The sequence below is a fragment of the Hemicordylus capensis genome, chromosome 1 (assembly GCF_027244095.1).
Source record: "Hemicordylus capensis ecotype Gifberg chromosome 1, rHemCap1.1.pri, whole genome shotgun sequence".
NCBI lineage: Eukaryota > Metazoa > Chordata > Lepidosauria > Squamata > Cordylidae > Hemicordylus > Hemicordylus capensis.
In genome coordinates, this window is record NC_069657.1 from 53,234,805 (window position 1) to 53,257,127 (window position 22,323).

At 42.5% G+C, this 22,323-nt stretch overlaps 2 protein-coding genes across 7 annotated transcripts in view; one reads left to right on the plus strand and one right to left on the minus strand.

Moving 5' to 3' along the window:
* SLC25A21 (solute carrier family 25 member 21) overlaps nt 1–4,507 on the plus strand; it is a 467,052-nt gene extending 462,545 nt beyond the window's left edge. For all 6 annotated transcript variants that reach the window (XM_053283932.1, XM_053283930.1, XM_053283931.1 and 3 more), the window contains one exon: nt 1,527–4,507. In XM_053283932.1, the coding sequence (XP_053139907.1) occupies nt 1,527–1,588 (62 nt within the window). In that variant the 3' untranslated portion in view covers nt 1,589–4,507. The remainder of the gene's footprint in view (nt 1–1,526) is intronic.
* A 12,078-nt stretch (nt 4,508–16,585) lies between these two features.
* PAX9 (paired box 9) overlaps nt 16,586–22,323 on the minus strand; it is a 50,357-nt gene continuing 44,619 nt past the window's right edge. Inside the window, exon 3 of the mRNA XM_053311034.1 lies at nt 16,586–16,840. Coding sequence (XP_053167009.1) covers nt 16,586–16,840 — 255 coding nt within the window. The remainder of the gene's footprint in view (nt 16,841–22,323) is intronic.

The following is a 22,323-nucleotide window of genomic DNA, read 5'->3' on the forward strand; positions in this document are numbered from 1 at the left end:
CCGATGCTGTTGGATTACAACTCCCATCATCTGTCAGCAGTTGTGGTTGGGGATGATGGGAGTTGTAGTCCACAGCATCTGGGGACCCAAGTTTGAGAACCCCTACAGTTCTGTATTTTCTATTGCACTTATATTGGTGGTTCCTCACTCACAGCTGCCCAGGCTGCAATGTAGCTACGCAGGTAAGAGACAGGTGCAGGGAGAGGACAAGATTTGCAGGCGCTGCCCGCTAGGATCAGGATTTAGTCTCAACAATTCATGTAACTGCTTGCACTCTTCCCTCCATAGCTGATCAGTACAAATAGGCAGTTAAACATCTTTTTATACATAAAGAAGTAAGTGGTCCTCTTCTGTATTTCCTCTCCAGCTGGATGGTATTTTAGCCCTGTGCCATTGGTCAAACAGAGCAGAAATGAGCACCAGGGGAAGAAAATATAATTGGCTCTGGCCATCATCGCCAGTCAGTGTACAGTAATGTATGCCCCAATGTACAGTACATATGCTGTGAATGCACAATCTGTACCTTACAAAAATTATTGATACAAATTACTATGCACATTGGGGTATACATGCGTAAACTCTTATACACATGTTCTGATCAATGCATGAAAGTCAGAAGTGGAGCCAGCAGATACAATTCCATGTCCACAATTCCATGTGTTCATGTTTACATTGTTTGGCCATCTGCAGAGGGCGAAAGTGTCAACTCACATTGTGCATCTGATGAAGCTGACTGTTGCCAACAGAGCTCATTCCATAAGTCAACTGGTGCTGGTGCAGCTCTATAAATGACAACAGAATATTTTTCTCTTGGGTTTGTTCAGACATACATGTCCATCACATGATGATTTGCATGTGTGAATGAGCTGTCACAGTCCAATGCTAAAACACTTCCCTTGGAAGACAGTGCTTTTTAATGAAATCAGTTCACACATTTAACTACCAGTCATAAAGAGGTGAGCTGGATCCCAGTTAGATACTTAGCTGTGGATCCTCTGTGTATGTTGGGAGAGGGCATGTACACCCACGGTATAGACCTACAGTGCAAAGTAATGTCTTTTGTTATGGCTTCACATATGCACCTGCACATATAGCCTTATGCATGGAGACATCTTATGTGTGTGTTGGGGGGTGGGGGAATGACCCAACCACTCTTCCACCACAAGAAAAGCACTCACAGATTAAGATAAATGAAGACAGTGAGCCTTAAATGCTGTACATTTCTGATATTATGTGGTCCAATGCCATGTATGCACTTAAGTTCTTTCTGAATAATTTCAGACATTATTCTGTATGCACATCTGTGCATAATAATAATTACCCACCTAACGTCCTGCTGATACAACCCTACTTTGTTCTTTGTTGTTATACCTGCATAGTTTCACCAGGCTTTTTACATAAATTTGTGCAGAAGTGTCAGCACTGATCCATAATGTTGGTCGTGAAATGTTCACGATGAAATGTTCCATTAAGTCCTTAAAAGGGATCCCACGTTCCGTTTCATGAAATACCATTCTGTTTTCTAGGTGGCGCAGTGATGCTTCTGGTTTATGAGTACACTTACGGATGGCTTCAAGAACACTGGTGATCAAAAGTATCATTTCGAAGGCAACATACTGTTTAAAACAATCCACATGTTAAATCAAATTGAATTGTCAAACTGGAATCAAATATCACACGAGCCATAAACGTTGATCCAATGGCTGACATTCAAGGGCTACAAAAGAAAAAGTAGCCCTGTGGAAATGCAAAAAGATGTGAGCTTATCTGCTCTATAGTCTTTTCCAGCAGGCACAGAGTGGGGAAGGGAGTGATTTTCCCTGCTCTCTCCTCCCTCCAAATGAAATTTTTGTTGAGGGGTGTGAGGAGAAATATTAAGACCCTCACACAGCAGAGTATGCTCTGTTAGTAAAGAAGTTCAGGCCTAGAGATTATTTGAAGACAGTAGGTTGAATTAAAGAAAACAAATAAAGATTTATTAAGAAACGAAACATCACATACTAAGAGAGAGACATTGGATATCATGCCCAAACAGGCACTAGCCTTCAACAACAACTGAACAGTTTTGACTATAACTGACCAAGAGAGGCCTATTAAGCATCTCATCATGCCTCTAGTGGCCAGAAGAATGCTCACTTCTAACAGTTTTAACTCCAGGAATCTGTCCCTGAGGGTTGCATCACCCTCAGAGAGATTCCTGGAGTTAAAAACTCCATCTAGGCGCTTTCCAGATTACACCCTGCAACCAAATTTGGGGTCACAACAAATCTCTGAAGTGTACTTCCACACTTCCTGTGTTGTGACACCGCAGTCCCTACACTGACAGCAGGGTGCCGTTCCAATGCCTTGTTTCGAATTTAAACGCTGTGATATAGTGCTATGGCGTCATAAATCTGGCGTAAAAAAGTTGCCGTTTTTTCAGGTGGTTAGTGTTCACAAGACTGCTCCCCCTGCTGTTTATGTTTTGAAAGCAATTTGCCTGAATGGAAGCATTTTGCTGTTGTTGAGCGGCTAATCTGGAAAGCGCCCTGAAGTGGGGAGAGAGCTGTGAAAATTGCAAAAAGAAAAAGAAAAACCCAACCCACTCAAAACTCCTTTGCCAGGGAAAGATTATAGAGCAGTTCGGCTCATTTTTGCATTTCTGCAGGGCTACTTCCATTTTTGTATCCCTGTAAAGAGTGTCAGTCACTTCTGCCAAATCCTTTTTTTTTTTTTAACAGCCATCATTAAAGTTAATGAAAGTTGATGGCACACAACTCTTTGCAGCAATGAATTCTGAGTAGCTTACTAGACATGATCTAGATATTTGGAGCCCCAAATGTCTTTTTTCTTTTTCAGAAAACAGCTGGTGAAGGGAGATTTGGATCAAAGTCACAGTGTGAAGGGAGAGGGGTTTAATCCTTTCCCTCACGCAGATTCCCAGCTTCTCCCCCCGCTGAAGCAGCTATTAACTGTTGTGAGGAACATTTATTATGATTTAATAAACCAACACTATCACTTAACATTAGATGGCAAAATCATATTTCATATTTTTCATTTTCATTCTCTATTACAGTAAAAATGGGACTACACATTATATCCGAAAATGTATGTTCTCAAGCCTAGTTGGGGAAAATTTATTTTAAAAGGGGAATATGCAGAATTGGCCAAGGGAATTAAGAACCCTATAATTCTCCCTTGCAGAATCCCCTCTCACTGCTGCAGGGCCTTTTTAAGATTCCTGGGGGCAGAAAAGTTCATTTGAGGGGGGGGGGGCCACCACTTTTCTCTTGTAGGCGTAGTATGCAACATTACACTTATGGTGAAAGATTTATGCTGGCCTCTTTCTTTTCCTAAAAAGTGCCCTGCATTGCTGCAATAAATGTGTCCCCTGGGTTTTTCCTGTAATGTGTGGTTCTAGCATCACACATCAGGAACAAAATACTCTTAAAAGGGCAATTGTGCCTTTAACTTGCAGTTCCACTTTTTAAAATTGCCCCCAGTTAATTGATTAATGGAACTGCCAATTAAATGAACTGAAGTTTCCAACTAAGTGAAAAACAAAATAATATTGAGTGCATACCTCAGTGCATCCCCTTCCTTATCATATGTACTGGAGACTGTATCATCTAGACAGGCCCATTGATGAGCAAATTATATGAGTAGCACTATGGACTAGTGTGATCATATAGAGTTTTGAACACTGCATCAAAATCTTCTGTATTGAAGCATGTAGCTTGTTTTTATTAAATACATCAAAAACAATATACAATACAGGTGGACCTAATTATCTGCAGGGGTTCCATTCCCGCAGATTACCACAGGTAATGAAACCGTGGATAATTGAGTCTATGGGAACACAGTAATTGAGTCTATGGGAACGCAGGGGTTAGGTTCCCACACTCAAATAAACACACACCCCCACAAAGAAAACCCACCAAAACGGGGCAAATAAAGTGTCCTACCATGTCTGTGGGTTTCCTAGTGTCCAGCAATGCCCCCCCAAAAGTCCAAAACAGTCCCCAAAATTGCAGATTTCTTCCAATTCTTTGCTAAAATGAGCCACAAAATGACTCCCACAGACAAAATGGTGGCCAGAAGTTACCTCCCAGTCCTCTAGGAACCACAGATACTTGGGTGTTAACTCTTTCGTATCTGCGGATATTGAAATCAGGTGTCAATTAGACACCCATAAATATGCAAAACCGAAAATATAAAATCCGCATATAACGAGGTTATCCTGTACTATGTTCTGTGGTAACTAACATGATAATTAGATGATCATACACATTTTTATATGTTTGATTTTGTAAATAGCAAGTTCAATCACAATCTACTACATGCACTAGTTTTCCCAGCTGTCTTCTTGTTTTCATTATTTTCCTATTAATTCTGTGTCTTGTTTTCAAGGACTGTTTGAGATGGATTATTTGACAGCTCTGCAGCAGAGACAGGCTAATTTTATCAATGTGTACCTTCTTATAATGGAACTGGATTTTTCTTTAATAAAATTGCATGTTTAATGCTATTTTTCTCCCTTTTGTAAGCTGCTGAGTGCCTAGGAAAAAGTGATTAAATTAAGGTATCAGAAATATTTTGAAAGATTAAAAAAAATAATGGCAATCTTGAATGTTGTATTTATGCACTTTAGGGCTGGTCAAACAATTAGGTCATTCTCACAATGAGCTCTTCCTAGGCTAGGTCAGCCCTTACTGGGTAAAGCTGCTCATGAGAACTGCCAGGACCAGTCCCAATCCCGTTGCTCCTCAGCAGGGTAACCTGGACTCTAAGCCCAGGCTAAAAATGAGGTAGGACCTACCCCATCGCCCGGTCATGTGTGCAAAGTGGCCGGCAGCCATTTTGTTCATAGAGGCTGGGGGAAGGAGTGACCTAGCCTCTGGAATAATTGGAATGCACCACACTGCTCACACAGAGCACTGTGGGATATCTGGAGGCCGGGCATCCTTCCCCTGGCCCCTAGATAGGTGCACAGCTTGCCACAGCACCTGTCGTGTGGGTGTGTGAGTGGCAACATCTGGAGGATGATGGATTGGGCGGGGGAGGTGGGTAGGAACCTGCCTGCCTGCCCCCTAGCCCTCTCCATTGCCAGGCAAACAGGTGTGTGAACGACCTTAATGAGTTACAAGTTACATGGTTCCTATAAGAAGTTCAAGTGCAGCTCTTCTGAAGAGAGATTAAAACAGAATTCTTACGGATATGACAAATATTTATATACCACTTTTCAACAAAAGTTCCCAAAGCAGTTTACGCAGAAATAAATAGATAAATAAATAAAATGCCCTTTCCCACAAAGAGCAGTCTAAAAAAGAGACATAAGATAGACACCAGCAACAGCCACTGGAAGGATGCTGTGCCAGCGATAGATAGGACCAGTTGCTCTTTCCCTGTTAAATATAGGGAATCGCCACTTTTTAAAAGTGCCTCTTTGCTCAATTAGCATAAAAATTATTTTATTAACTATAGAAGATAAAGGATAAAATCCTGCCATGCATGTGATTTATTTATTACATTTGAATCCTATCCTTCTTCCAAAGAACTCACAAGAGCATTTCAGCTGTTCTTGGGAGATAAGTTAGGCTGAAGGACAGTGAGTTGTTTTAATTGTATTTTTGTTGTAAACTGCTCAGAGACATGAGTTTTGGGAAGAATAGAAATTTGATAGATATTATTATTTTTTGTTTACACAGTCAGACAGGTGTTATTGACTGGTTTGTTTTATCCAGACATCGAGTCCTTCCCAAGGACCTGGGATGGCTGAATTTTATTGTCAATTGTTATAGATATCGTCGTAGAATATAGGCTGTTCCCAGTAAAGCTGCTTTTTGTAATTGGCTGATGGTTATTTCTGTGACCCCTATGGTGTTGAGGTGCTCTTCAAGGTCTTTTGGAACTGCATTATTATTATTATTATTATTATTATTATTATTATTATTATTAATTCAATTTCTATACCGCCCTTCCAAAAATGGCTCAGGACGGTTTACACAGAGAAATAATAAATAAATAAGATGGCTCCCTGTCCCCAAAGGGCTCACATTGTAAAAACAAAAAACAAAATACACATCAGCAACAGTCACTGGAGGTACTGTGCTGGGGGTGGATAGGGCCAGTTACTCTCCCCCTGCTAAATAAAGAGAATCACCACAGTAAAAGGTGCCTCTTTGCCCAGTTAGCAGGGGCGATAGATAGATAGATAGATAGATAGATAGATAGATAGATAGATAGATAGATAGATAGATAAGGGTAACCAGTGTAGTTCTTTCAATATAGATGAAATATGGTCTCTTTGAGATGACCCAGAGACCAACCTGGCTGCTGCATTTTTCACCAATTGCAGTTTCCAGACTATGTACAGAGGCAGCCCCACATAGAGCACATTGCAGTAGTTGGGTTTAGAGCATATGTACCACTGTTTTAAAGTCATTTATCTGGCATATCAGTGAAGCTGATAGAAAGTACTCCTGGCCACTGCCTCAACCGGAGATACCAGAGAGAGTTTTGAATCCAGAAGTTCTCCCGTACTGATAACACCCAGCACCAAATCTCCCTGTGGTTTCATGTAGATATTAAAAAGCATTGGGAACAGTATGGAGCCCTCCATACTGTAACAAATAATTTAGCCCTGTGGGGCTAAGTACGCATTATATACATGTAACAAAATCCTGATGCCACTTTTTAAAATTAAAACACATTTTGGGGATTTAGAGCAAGGTAGCCTTTCCTCTGCAGAGTTGCAAATATGTTTACCCTAGCACAGGAGTTCCCAACTATTGGGCTGAGGATGATAGGAGTTGTAGTTCAACATTTGGGGACCCAAGGTTGGGAATCCCTGCCCTAACATGTAAATGGCAGGTAGCCCCATATTTTTTGTTTCACATCTGAAATTTGCTCCTGCACTTCTCACATGCAATTCCAGTTCTTCAGAACACTTTGTCAGAAATGATACACCAGAGTTTTCTACCCTGATCTTTGGAATTAATTGGGTGCAAATATCCAGCTCCAAAGCATGCGGGGGTGGGGAGCCATTGAGTGAAAACTGAAATTGTAACTGTGATGTATGTCACATAAAGGTTTTGATATGTATCCCATAAATATTTGGAATGATAACCTCCCATATATTCTTATCCAGCTTCTGAGAAGCTTTGCAGAACTGTGCCCAAAAAAAATTCAAGCAAATGTTCTAGTACAATTTGTGATATTTACATTACACATCCTAGAAATGTGCATGATAGAAAAAGAGATGCCTTCTCAGCATTTTTTAAGATACCTGTGCTGACATGAGTACACAGAAATCTCTTTTGTCTGCATTTGACCACACTGACTTCTTCAAGATGTGCTTCAGTAGCTAAAGTCAACAACAACAACAAAAACATTGGATCATTTTGTCTCATACCTTAGGCAAGTCTTTGCGGGGTGTCATTTTGTCATCAATACTTAAATGTAATGCATATCTCCAGTGTCAGAGTAAAACCTTTTTTCAAAGAAAAGCAGATCCATCTCAGATATTCTTTTCTTTATTAATTTAGAGCATTCAAAATATAAAAAATAAAAGGCTTTTTACATACTATATATACATACATAGCCTTCTGTTATACATTGTTTCCAACATGTTTTTAATTATATTTTCAGCCTCATTGTTCAATAAAATAGGACCATTTGAAAGCAAAAAAATACCCCAAAATATGAGTGTTTCATGTCTGCAATGAACTGATTTCTGGCTAAACCCAAAATCGCTGCTGGATTTGAGCTCAAATTTTAATTTATGCCTTTTATTTGCTTTTACCACACTATAGGAATGATGTACATTGATCTTAAACATGTCCCTTACAAGTAAGTCCCATTTATTTCAATAGGATTTCCAGCTAACCATCCCAGTCCAAATAATGCACTTTGTATTTTGAAGCAGCTGCTCAAAAGCCAGCTCATGGCAGGGTGGGTGGGCCCCGTATTCAGCAACTGACAGTTTAAACTAAGCACAGGCTTGATAGTGTAGCCTCCCAACTTTCCACTCTTCCAATGAGATATGACCAGGAGAGGGATTTTGGGGTCGTCTGGATAGCTCACTGAAAATGTTGATTTGGTGTCAGCTGTGAGAAAGGCAAAATCCATGCTAGGAATCAATAGGAAGGAGATGTATAATAAAACTGCTATTGTTATAATACATTTATACAAATATACGGTGTGGTCACATTAGGAATACTAAATAGTTCTCTCACCATATCTCAAAAAGGATATTGTAGAACTGGAGGAGGCAATGGTAAACCCCTCTGTATTCTACCAAAGACAACCACAAGGCTCTGTGGTCTCCAGGAGTCAACACCGACTCAAGGGCACACTTTAGAACTGGAAAAGATGCAGAAAAGCACAACCAAGATTATCAGCGGGTGTGCAGGGTTAGAGCACCGTCTTTACAAGGTAAAGCTATAATAAAAAGAAAAGTGGTGCCATCGAATCAGTCTCAACTCCTGGTGACCACGGAGCCATGTTATTTTCTTGGTAGAATACAGGAGTGGTTTACCATTATGGGGCTTTTTAGTTTAGAAACAAGGCAAGTAAGAGGAAACATGATAGAAGTTTATAAAATTATGCATGGTGTGAAGAGAATGGATAGGGGAAAGTTCTTCTCCCTCTCTCACAACACTAGCAACAGGAGTCATCCCTTGGAACTGATTGCCAGGAAATTTAGTACCAACAAAAGGAAGTACTTTTTCACACAGCACATCTATGGAATCTGTTGAATTCTCTGCCACAGGATGTGATGATGGCCACCAGTTTGGATGGCTTTAAGAGAGGCTTAGACAAATTCATGGAGGACAGACCTATCAATGGCTACTAGCCTTGATGGCTAAAGGCTACCTTCAGGCTCAATATCAGAATGCTTCTAAATACCAGTTGCAGGGGAGCAACAACAGGAGAGAAGGCATGCCTTTATCTCCTCGTTGCTGGCTTCCCAAAGGCATCTGGTGGGCCACTGCAGGAAACATGGTGCTGGACTAGATAGACTTTGGGCTTGATCCAGCAAGGATCTTCTTGTGTTCTCAGATAGCAATAGCAATAGCACTTACATTTATATACCGCTCTATAGCCGAAGCTCTCTAAGTGGTTTACAATGATTTAGCATATTGCCCCCAACATTCTGGGTACTCATTTTACCGACCTCGGAAGGATGGAAGGCTGAGTCAACCTTGAGCCCCTGGTCAGGATCGAACTTGTAACCTTCTGGTTACAGGGTGGCAGTTTTACCACTGCGCCACCAGGATGCTTCAGAGCTAAAATTCTCACAATTTAAATAGAGCAAGGGAAGAAGAAGCAGCCTACTGATTAGTAGCTTATTGCTTTCCCTCTCTAACTGGTGATCTGTGCTGGGAGAAGCTACTGTTAGTCAAAGTGGAGTTATGGGGAGGGTCGGAGGGGCAATAAGACCACAAAGCCATTTCTTCTCCCACCCTGTGAACACACTCAGTCCTCCATAAATGCAGCACCGTGGTAGGAGACAGATTAACGTATTTTCAGAGTTGAAGATTGTATGAGAGAGGCAGTACTGCCTGTGGTGCACACACTCACTATCCCACCATCATAGGAATATCGGAAGCTGCTTTATACCGACTCAGATCATTGGTCCATCTAGCTCTGTATTGTCTACACAGATTGGCAGCGGCTTCTCCAGGGTTACAGGCAGGAGTCTCTCTAGGCCCTATCTTGGAGTTGCCAGGGAGGGAACTTGGAGCCTTTTGCCTGCGCACATGCAGGTGCTCTTTAGAAAGAGCAGCAGTGGCCCCATCCCTTAAAGGGAATATCTCACAGTGTTCACACATGCAGTCTCCCATTCAAATGCAAGCCAGGGTGGACCCAGCTTAGCAAAGGGGACAATTCATGCTTGCTGCCACAAGACCAGCTCTCCTCACTTTAACTCTGGCCCTAATCAGACTGTTGTTGCAGACATCTAGCTCCATGGTGATCCCTGGATGCAGACACCTATCTGCATTTTGCAATAAAAGAGGCACTCAGGCAGTTCAGTAGGGCTCAGATAAGCCTTACAATGGGAGATGTGCATCTACATCAGCGACATGTGCAGGACCTCTTTTACTTGATCAGACTGGCTGCAGGTTTTGCAGGATTGTGCAGTGCCTTTTTAAAAAGGATGCAGAGCCCATTTGCACAGAGGTGACCAGAGTGGACCAAAAGAAAGGCGTGTCTCCATCCCATATGTGTGCGTCCCATCTTGCACTGCTTTTAAAAAGACTGTCTGTCTCTAGGCCGTCCATGTAGCCTTAGACTACGCTCACAGTTTCTTGAACTGAAGTGCATGTGTTCTGGATTGAGGCCAGCCCATGATCACAGTCCATTGATCTCAATGGGACCTACTTTCATGGGATGTGTTTAGGATCAAGGTGAAAGTTTCAAAAATATACATGTCCATGTAAGAAATGTCAGCAATGGGTTTCAGTAAATAAGGAACATGTCTGTCATTTACAGCAAGGGAAATGTGGATTTGAAAGATATAACTAGATCTTATTGCTGGTTTAGATCAAAAGAAACTTGAGTAGATTTAATAGCTTTATGCCTATAAAATCAAAAGCAGGCCCTGGCGCAGTTACCCTGTAGAAAACCCTGAAATCACATCTTTCTCCTTCCCTATGTTGAAGTAATGCATAGACCAATAGGAAAACCTTTTAAACCAGGCTGCAACCTTTAATCAGTTACATTAATCGATTAAAAAAACCTTTGAATCAACTAAGAAGACATACCAAATTAACCAGGCACCCCATTCTTTTTTAAACAGAGGCAATTATTTTTAATAGAAATACAAAAACTGCAAATGGCAGTGTCCATTTAAGAAGTTGCATTCTCCTTTCAGTCTCTCAAATACTCAAAAACTCTCTTTAAAAATTGGCTGTCACACACAGCAAGAAAGCACCAAGGCAGCAAGAGAGCAGCTGAACAGAACTTCCCCACTAATTCCTCTGGTGCAGTAGTGAAACAGAACCCTCAGGGCAGGCCTGCTCAACTTTGCCCCCGCCCAGCTGTTTTTGGACTACAACTCCCATAATCCCCAGCCACAGTAGCCAACAGCCAGGGATTATGGGAGTTGTAGGCCAACATCTGCAGGAGGGCCAAAGTTGAGCAGGCCCTGCCTCAGGGATATTTTCAAGTGGCACAGAGGGCTTCCAGGGAAGGGGAAGGCATCCAAAAATGTTGCTTCCCTGCTGCAGCTAGGTTTCTATCGTGCTAGATCAGCGCATCCTTGCTCTATAAGTGAGCCAGTATGTGTGCCCCTGCAGAACTATTTGTTTATCTGCAGATTTAATCAATTAATTAATGGCTAGGTTAAAAACCATTCTGAAGAATCAGAACAGATTTATTTTATCTGATAGCAACCCTACTTTCAAGCAAAGCCAAGGAGACCAAATTGACAACTCCAGGAAACCCTGATTTAACAGGTTTCGAATTGATCTGGGAAAGCAATTAAAGGTAGTTGAGCAACCATAATTTCATCTTGCCAATTGCTTCTTATGCATGCAAAAGAGCATTCTTCATCATAAATAATATAAAGTGAAATCTAGATTTAAAGGACCCTGAAGAAACCAGTTATGAGTAGCCCAGTGAAGTCCATTGATTTGATTCTCTTACATCAAATAGCACCATTCTCAACATCTGGCCCATTCACTTTCCCCTAGATACCAATCAGCATGGATAAGGTTATCAGGGCCTGACCTTCACTAAAGGAATGCCGACAATGTAAACAAACTGTGTCATTAATTCATATTTCCACCAGAGGAATAATTGCTTAAAATATTAGGTATAGACACTCATCCCCCATGGGAAGGAGATATTTATTCCAAGTGTGAAAACATTTGAGAATGGCTTAATCAGAAAAGGAAAAGATTAAGACTCTGGAAATGGTTACAAGTGCTTAAAGATGAGTAATGCATAGGGGCTTTGTTTGGGTTTTTTGGTGTTTTTTAAAAACGCGTTTCTCCTTGTTTTTCTCTCTCTCTTGTTAGATTGTGTTCATTAGCATGTCACATACAAAGTAAACTGCTGGTCATTAAGGACTTGGCTTCCACTCAGACAAAAGGACCAACAAATGGTATTTAGCTGTAAATACACACACACACACACACACACACACACACAGAAAAAAGGGGGATGTTCCTCAGTGTGTCAGCCAGCCATTGCATTTCTTAAATCATTAACCAAAGAATGCACACTGGCTACTGTGTAAGCCCTAATTTTATTTTTACAGTTCAGATTTGTTTAATATAAATTAAACAGCCTAGCTCCATTTAGCATTATTGTCTATATGAAAATAGATCTGTTCAAATACATTTTGATATTTCATCCCTTCATCCTTCAAACCAAAACTCTGCATAGAACTTATAAGAACTGCCTGGAAGTGATGGGTTTAGGGCTAGTTAGTTTATACAAATGTCTTGTGAAAGACTTGATACACTTGGTGAAGGAGTGGATATTCAGGTAGGCCCTGTACATGCTATTTTCCTCATCTTTTTTTGAGTGAAGAGAGCTGCATTAATCAAGCTTATGCTAGTACAGTTACCTATGCATGATGTCTGCATCATGTGCTACCTCACATGCACAGCGTAGATGTTTCATTTTAATTTCCTTCCCTCCTTTTATCCTCACAACAACCCTGTGAGGTAGGTCAGGCTGAGAGATAGCGAGTGGCCGAAAGTGAGCTTCATGCAGTTGGGATTTAAACTAAGTACCCTCCCCCAATTCAGTGCAGCATTCCACAGGCGTTATGCACACTGTGGGCACTGCTGCATGTTCCTAAGGCAATGTTCAAGCAGCTGAGCAAGAGCGTACTTGCCAAAATCATACAAAAGAGCTATGCAAGTGTACGGCCATTATTCTGAATATCGGAAATAATGGTTGTACCCTTGAGCAACTTGGTTGTGTGATTTCGACAGCTGCACAAGTACACTTTTGCTCAACTGCTTGACTGTTGCCTTAGGAACACTCCCATGGGATGCTGTGCTGTATGTGGGCCATTCCCCTAGTCTTGCACAGACATTCTAACCACTACACCAGACTGGTTATGCCCACTCCTCTGCCACATGGCTCAAATCCCTGGTTGGGTATGCATGAGTGAACTGGTTTCCTGCTTGATGTTGTCCACAGTTACAGCAAAAGAAATAAAGAGAACCCACCTGTTGTCACTAGAGTTATGCAATGTCATGAAAGCCTTTCAACTAGGGGTGTGCACGAACCGCAGTTCGAACGCCGATTCGTAGTGGAGAGCAGGAGCTTTAAGAAAGAGGAGAGCAGGTCTTTACCTGCTCTCTGCCACCCCATGCAGCTTCCTGCTGGGATAGCGCTCGGGGCAAATATCCCCACACAGCACCAGCATGCACATGGTACCTATGCATGCCTACTTTTGTTCAAACACACACAATGGACCCACACTAACATTCTTTTTGCAAAATAAACAGCAGTGTAGTTCCTGTCTGCAAATATAATGTCAAGGTCCATGGGAGAGATTTGGGAGGAATCTACCCCAGATTCTACTCCTTCCCATACCAATTTTGCCCTGGTTTCTAGGAAGAGCCATGTCATGGACCTGGGACTTCCGTCATTATCTTTGCTGCAATGGAACAAGCTGCAGGTAACACTGGAAAGTGCCCTCTGATAACACTGAAACCTGAAAGACAAACATTTCATATTTCAAACCACAGATTCCAGAGTACAAATCAAATGAGTTACTGCATACTAAAATTGCAGCCAACATGAACAAAGACCTATAGCCCTCCTAGGTTAACTGCATTTTTGTTTGAGTAAAGATCGCAGGATCAGGCATCACATATTGATGTGTACTCTGAGAGCTAGCTCTCCACATCCTCCACTAATTTCAAGCACGCTTGCAGTTAGTTCCTGCACAATTGGTTCTATCCGTGTTTTCATTTTGTGCCAAGAGCAAAACTGCAATCTGGAGACTGCTCATACTGATTACATCGCACAAATATTCTCAATTCAACATATGTCATGACTAAATGATTGCTGTAGGAAAATGTTTTGGAAATTTTCCCAGGAAGTATCGGCATGACATCACACATTATTTTCGTTGCACGGCCTTAGAAATCTACCTTTGTTGGCATTTCTAACTAAAAGCATGAAATTCTCATAAAAGAGACAGGATCTTATCTTGCTGTTCCAGCAGTATGTAGTAATATGGCTAGGAAGAAATGGAGATAATTTTATTAAAGCAGTCTTTCAAAATCTGTATTGAATGATGTATTTTTACATTATTGCACTAGACTTACAAAAATACATAATATATTAATATTTTATAATGCTAGGAAATATCATGTCAATTTTCAAATCTTTTCTTTTCATGGTTAATCTTCAGCATGCATCTGCAAGCTTGAGGAAGGCTTTCTGAAACGATATTCACAACTTTATTATTGTCCAAGGAAAACAGGCCATCTTGAAAAGATTATACTGTTAAGGGGAAAGAGTAAGAGAGACCAATCGGAAACCAAATGACCATGAAATGACATTTGATAAAGGTTAAAGAAATGCAAAAATGGAATTTGGTTAACATTATAAATAATATTTGTAGTACCGCCACCAATATGCCTATGAGTGGAACATGCTTATGTACAACAATGTAAACTTTATCGAAAGTCATTTTGTTACATTCAATAAAACAGGAATTTAAGACAACTTTTCTTCTTTTTTTCCAATGACAACATATTTTTTGGACTGGAATCAGTGAACTCAGGGAAGACAACAAATTACAGTACAGTTTTCTTTCACAGTGGTTTTGTTAACTTGGGGCATAATTCACCCGCCTCCTGCATAAAACTCACTAGTCAACACATTCTGCAGCGTAATTCAGGCAGTTCTAAGCTGTCCACGCTGCTGCGGGCATCTAAGGAATCACCAGCTGTCTTGCACTATTGCGCAAGAGTGAAAGTACTTAAAAGTAGTGTGCCCCCACAGAAGTGCACCCAGGTAATTTTGGAGCCTGGGCCTAAAGGGCTTGGAGGGGGGATGCTGCCTCAGCCCCTGCTGCCACGGCCAGATAATCTGCAATGCATTATTTTTTACACCAGAACATGCTCAGGGAAAACTGGAACTGCTCCTCTGCCCTCTTGTGGGGGGGTATTTTTAGAAGAGATTCTGAATAAGATACCTCCCACTGACTTGCAGAGAGATGCCACATTTTGCATGGACAATCCTGCCACTTAACGGGCTGCCCAGCATTTGGAGGCCAGCATTTTGAGCCCCCACCCAGGCCTCCAGGGGACCAGACCTCTGCCCAAAGGTCCCGTCCAAAGAGCACCACTGTGACCACAGTTTAGGAGTGCTACTGAGATTGGGAACCATCTAAATATCACTCCCAAACTGCAGGCATGCTAATTTAAGTATTAGTGCTCTTACGGAAAAACTGGAGACTGCCAGCAGTTTCTCAGATGCCCAAAGCAGTGCGGGTGGCTCAGAAATGGTTGCGTTGCAGAACATTCGACCACTGTGATGAATGAGAGATGCAAAAGAGCTCTATCGTGCGTGGGCAGGAGAACTTCCTGGTGGATTGTGCCCTTGGTTTATTAAAAATCTCTGCACAAATTTCACATTACATGTCGGCTTCCATTTTGTTCAGGTTCTCTCCATCCATGTCTCTTTCCTACATTTGGCATACATGTGGTAGCATTACCATGTTAGGAGACGAGGACAGGTAACATTTGGAAGACTTAAGCTTCAGTCCAGCAAAAGTTTGTCACACTCAAGTGCCATTGCAATCAATGGGAGTTTTAGTGACTCTCTCTGTTGGAGAAGCAAAATGTGCTTTCATTAGATGCGACTACTATTACTCGGCACATGATATAATCAAATAATTGTCTAAATTTGAACCATTTGAGGCAAATGCTATCATCAAGAAAAGGAACAGGAAATGGCTAGGATGTCACCTTTTAAAAACAAAAAGAAAAAAGAAATTAGTTGGATAGTGGAAACACAAATTTTGACCCAAATCCATATTTACATACAGAGAACACAAGAATTACTGACTTTGTAGCCACAATAAAATACAGGATAAATAACAGAGTTGCATATTCATTTGGTTCTATAATTTGTTACTGTAATAAAAATCATCTGTTAACCCAAACAATCGTTCACTGGTCCATACAATTTTTTTTTAAAGTTTGTGATCTAGAAGGTAACTTCTGTTTGGTCACATTTGTTGATTAAGGTTGTAGGATATCTACTGGTTTCCGTTGATTGCTTTTTCACAAATCTGAACAATTGCACATTTGAGAAGGTCTTGCTGATTTAGAATAAATATGCATGGTTTTACCAATGAACAGTCACACAACACGCCCTCTGAGGGTTGTAAGGTCTTCTTTATGCAAAACAGTGCAAGGGCGCAATCATACATCTATCACTGCCTTGTGTTATTTACACTTATTAAATCCCAATGATTTATTTTTTTAAGCACAATGTCGTCAAGAAAATGTTTGAAGTGTCCCCAGCCCAGAAGGTCAATCTGTGAGAAGGGATTATGGGAGAAATGAGAGAACAGGAGCCTGGGCTGGACTGAGATTGTTCTGCCATGTTTCTGATATCAGAGTGCAGAGGCTGCGACGGAGTGACTACCTTCTCTAGCTGTCTGCATGCCCTTGAAAGCCAGCGATGCAGGGATGTCACAGTTGTGGGGTGAAAGCGGAGTGCCTCCAGCATGCTGCCAGCCGTGACTGGCCACGTAACTGGAAGGCGCAGCACTGTATGCCATATAAGGGGACACCTGTGCTGGTGTAGGATATGGTGCCATCGTTGGTGCTGAGACAAAGCTTCCGACAGTTGGAAGACCACTTGGTGTCTGAAAGAGAGCGGGAGAAAAACAGGAGAGTTAGTGGTGCCAGGGAACTTACCATTTTTCATGGCTGACATACCACGCAGCAGTCCACTGACTGTCTAAGCCATGCTCCCTACAAGATGCCCCTATGCTCCTGAGTTCTGCACAAAAGCACTCCGCTGCTGATTACTAAGACACAGAGCTCCCATGGCGCCTAAGTTATTGTTCCAGTGGCAAGTTTCCCATGATTCCCAATGGGAGCTGCATAACTGGAGCAGAGGAGTAGCAAGGTTGGATTGGACCCTGGGAGCAGAGGTACTCTTACCCCTGGACTTCGGGACCGAAGTCCAGGGCCTCCACAGCCCCTGGGGGCCCCCAAATCCTCTTTAGTCTGTCCCGGCTGGTGTGGTCACCTGGCCGAGCATGACGATGCTTAATTTGCAGTGGGGGAGGCTCCAAAGGCCTTTAGATCCTGGGTGGGGGAAGCGAAGGTTGGCCTAAGCCCCCTCCTTCCCAGCTTCTTTGGAAATGTGGGAGGGGGAGAGCAAAGATCAAGTGGTCAGCTGATGGGCCCTCACTTGCTCAGGAGCCCAGGGGGGCTCTGCTTCTGGGGGAAGGGGAGATTTGCAAAATAACCCCCCAACCCCCACATGAGCTCTCACACTTCCTAAGCCGTGATGCTACTGCTGCAGCCAGGCATCCTTTCGCTGCACAGATGCAGTGTTAGGATGTTAGCCCGTTTTTAGAAAGCTAATAAGATCTTGGCTTTTTACCCAGGCTTTTAGATGAGTGGTGTTTTTTGGTTGCTACTGCTTTATATTTTATCGTTATATTGTGTATGTTTTTAAACTTTTAATTAGATTTGTGTTTTTATATTCCATTTTAATATTTTCATTGTGCAATTTTTATAGTCTTATATTGTTTATAAACTGCCTTGATATAGTTTTAATGAAAGGTGGTATAAAAATAAATAAATAAATAAATAAATTGATACCTATCAGATCATCCTTGCCTTCCTGCATTCAAATTTCAAGTCTCTCCTGGGTTCCAACACACACACACACAGAGCCGTACTTTGTTCATCACTATATAGACATCAGAGACCGTGGGTGTTGCTGTCTTCCTTGCTGTAGTGACTTGCACATTTCGGATTGCCTCATCCCACATTGTTCTTCTGCCTTTGGCATGTTTTCTTTTTCCTAGTACTTGGTTTTATCTTTGGTGCTGGGCTTTTGTATCCCTCTTCCATCAGGTTTATTTTAAAATCTTTCTTATGAGGTTTGAGGGGTTCCTGCCAAACACACTCTTCTCAGTCATCATGAGATGCATCCATCTAGTTCCAGGAGCCCCTCATGTAGGTAGTACAGGCCGTGGTCTAACAATCCAAGTCTTTCACAGCGCCATCTTCATAACCAACTATTTACTTGCAGGATCCTGCACTATCTTTTTGCACCTTGACCTTCCACAGGAAGAACTGGTCAAAACATCACTTGTGCCCCCAACTCCTTCACTTTCCTACCCAGTGCCTCCTAGTCCTTGTAGATTTATTTCAGGTTTCTCCTGGTGGTATCATGCATTCCCACAAGGTTCAGCAGGAATAGAAAGTGGTTGGTGGGTCTAACAGGTCTCAACAACCTCTCAGTCACATTCTAGATGTGTGCACCAGAAAGACAGGATATCTCCCTTGATGATCTGTTGGGTCTGCACAGGCTTCATCCCTCTCAGTAGAAAAGGATCATCCACCACCACCACCAGCAGCAACACCAGCACCCATCTCATACTTCTCAGGGGAATAGCAGGTAGGCTTCTCTCAGTCTCAATACAGGGGGTGACTAGGTATTTTCCTCCCTTTTCTCTGTAATCTAGGATAGCAATCCCCATCCAGGTAGCAGCACATCACCCCCAAAAGGTACAGCCAGTTGCTCAGCACCAGTGGCAATGAATTTCTCCTGATTCTCCTGCTCCTGTGTGTTCTGCTTCCATATGTTCACCTCTTCTGATGGGATTACTTGATCTTCCATGGAAGCCTTCTCCTCTTGAGGTCATTCCTGGAAAGCTTGTTCTGTACAGGAACTCTTCATCTTCCTTGATATGGTTCAAGGTGGAAACCTGTGCCACAAGCTTCTCCAGCTTCTCTTCCAGCAGGGCCACCAGCTTGCACTTGAAGCATGTATAGGTCACACTGTCATCACGTAGGAAAATGAACATGGCATATTTCCTGCAGGTCACCACAGCACTTTTCTCACTCTGCTTGGAGCTCCTGAGTGCTTGGTTTTCCTTTCTCGCTAAACTCCAACACAAAACTCAATTTCCCCTGTTTTCAGTCTCCTGGTTGCAAGCTTTCCCCAGAACTTTGCATACGTTTAAAGAAAGAAAATGACTGAGGTTGAGCCCCACCCAGCAAAAGAGCATGCTCAACTGCCCAGTGACTTATCTCAGTAGCAAGCTCCACCCACTCTCCCCAGGCTGAAACTGAAATAGTCAGCCGGAAACTGCACAATCTCACACAGCAGGCCAGCAACTTCTCACAACAAAGCAGTCCACAAATTCAGCCGTTCTTTCTCTGTACACCTACAACTCAGACCCTCCTTATTTCTATTTTCTGTCTCCTGTTTGCAAGCAACCAGACCTCTGTGTATCTCTTAAGAAAGTTAATATATGCATAGATTTGAAGTTTAAATGTTTAAAATAAAAGGGTGTTCTTTTTTTTTTAAGTGAAAAGATTAAAACTCTTGTCATGCATGCCTAGCTCACACAGGCCATTCAGTAAGCTGGCCTCAGAAATGCTTCTGAGGAAGGTATAAAACTACCCTCCATCCTGTTCTCTTGTATTTTTGGATGGTTTGAGAGTTTATTTAGACGGCATTTCTTTCTCAGGCAATGCAATCAGCTCAGTGACTGTGAAATGAACATCTCTTTGTCTCCTAGTGTGAAAGTCAAGGCTCTGGGGAGGAGAGCTGGTCTTGTGGTAGCAAGCATGACCTGTCCCCTTAGCTAAGCAGGGTCCACCCTGGTCACATATGAATGGGAGACTTGATGTGTGAGCAGTGTAAGATATTCCCCTCAGGGGATGGAGCTGCTCTGGGAGGAGCAGAAGGTTCAAAGTTCCCTCCCTGGCAGCATCTCCAAGATAGGGCTGAGAGAGGTTCCTGCCTGCAGCCTTGGAGAAGCTGCTGCCAGTCTGTGAAGACAATACTGAGCTAGATAGACCAATGGTCTGACTCAGTATATGTCAGCTTCCTATGTTCATCTAAATCATGAAAGCATGTCCACACTGGAACTCATCATGCTCATGGTGTGGTGAGGGGTGTGTGTGTGCACGTGTGTGTGTGTGTAGAGAGAGAGAGAATATATATCAACGGCCCTTAAAAAAAATCTGTATGAAAGCATGACTGACTTACAACACACCAATAAAAAGCATAAATGGAGAAGCATCATGGAGTAGAATTTGTATTTGATTGTTAACAACTCTCTACGACTTTCTATCTTGTTTTAACAATACATTCCAGAATAAGAGGTATTCTTGGCATCACTCATGAAAACGCCCTTAGCCCATGTTTCATGTTTCAGTGCTTTCTTGAACAGTGACTATCTACAGAGACAAACGGCATCCAGTTGTATCACACAAGGGAAGTTCTCTTGCCCAAACCATCTTGAAATTAATGCGGCTGCAAAGAGCTCTGCTAAGCTCATTTAACTAGAACCTATGCAGGAAACTTCCTGCTATCTCCCCTCCCCACTTTGGCCTGAGTTTTAAATTGAGTTCTTCCACATACTGTGAGTTCTTCACCTTCCTGGAAAAATATAGTGCACAAAGGAACAAATGGGGGGAAATACCTAAGCTGGTGGGGGTCGGGGAGAGATCTTGATTTGAATGTGCTTTGGTGAAGATGGGAGGCATGTTGCAATAGTTTAAAGAACTGGCCTGCTTTATTTAAATAAAGTGCCATTCATTGTGAATTCCTACTGTGACAGAGCCCTGCCTCTCCCTTCTTTATACAAACAGAAACCGGCACCACCAGCTTTTACAAACATCTATGGGGAGTAGGAACAACCAAGGGCCCAATCCTGCTGTCATTCTGGCAAAAGAAAATACCAGAAGACAGTAACATTCTCACAGCCAATAACTGAATTTAAATTTATGTTTTTAAAGACTAGGCAGGGCAAGCTATCAACCGCTGTTACTGACACTGAGCCCCTGTAAAGTAACTTAACACAGAAGTATGTAAATATTTTGTTTAGCACATTTGTATGCTGCCCTCATTTCAAGGATTTGCAGGGTCATTCATGCAGGGATTATCTCATTTTCTTCTCTTTGGTCTCTCTGAGGATACAATTCTCCTCAATGCACCCGATGAGGCAGGACAGGCTGAGAGAGAATGGGACATGCTCACATGCTTTTAGATCTCCCTCTGACACAGTGACTGCCTTGGGGAGTACAGAGGGCCATACCTGGACTCAGGACCTGGCTAAGAACATGTGGAAATGCTGGACAATGTCCAGACTAAAACATGTGGAGACACTATGTGAGAAATGCCAATGCTTCTCAAGTTTTGACTAATGTAGTAGTGGCACTCCGGCAGGGGGCAAATTTCGACAACTTTCCCTTTCTCCGGAAACACACAGTGCCACACGAAAATTATGTCCCTGAGGGCTACATCACTCCCAAAGACATATTTTTGGATGGCACAGAGGGCTTCTGACGGAAGTTGTTGAAATTCCCACCCCCTTGCATGAGCACTGGTGCTTCACTGGGCAGCAAGCACTGGTACTTCTCATGTAGTATCCCCACATCTTAGTCTGAGAGTTGGCCACTAGGTTTATGGTGGACACAAAGCTACTACCATTTGTGCAACACAAGTGGCCCTGTTCTGAGCTGCTGGGATTGTACAAATTGGGCAGCCATTGCACAGTTCCACATGGAGGCACTTCCTCCGATATCAGTCAAGTCACATTCCTGCCATTGATTGCGTAGGGAACCCAACAGCTTATGAACAGGGCCAGTGACATGCTAAGGGCTGCCCGATGAGTTTTGTGGCTGGGCAGATATTTAAACTTTTTTCCCATCCCAGAACCAACCGTCTAACTAACCACTATGCTGCACTATGGTCACCTTTGGACATAATGTGGAACCGCAGGTACAATGGTCCCGCAGTTGCACACATCTCTCCTCCCGCTCTCCCATCCACAGTCGGATAAAATGGAGAGCTCCCTCTCTGCAATCTCACTAACTGCAGAGAGCAGGAGGAACTGGCTGCCGAGGCTTCTTTCTTTAATGGAGGACAGCCCTGGCAGCCAATAGCAGCCAGAGCAAGGGAGGCGCTTCCTCCCTCAGCTCTGATTGCATAAGGGGGAAACTGTGGTGCCAGTGTTCAGATGTGATGCTGGCACCATGGAACTGGCGTTAAAGGTGAAAAAAATCACTACAAACTGAAAGTACAAAAGACAGTGGGGATTTTTTGGGGAGGAGGGGCCTTGGGTCCATTTCTCAATGAAACTGCAGTTGC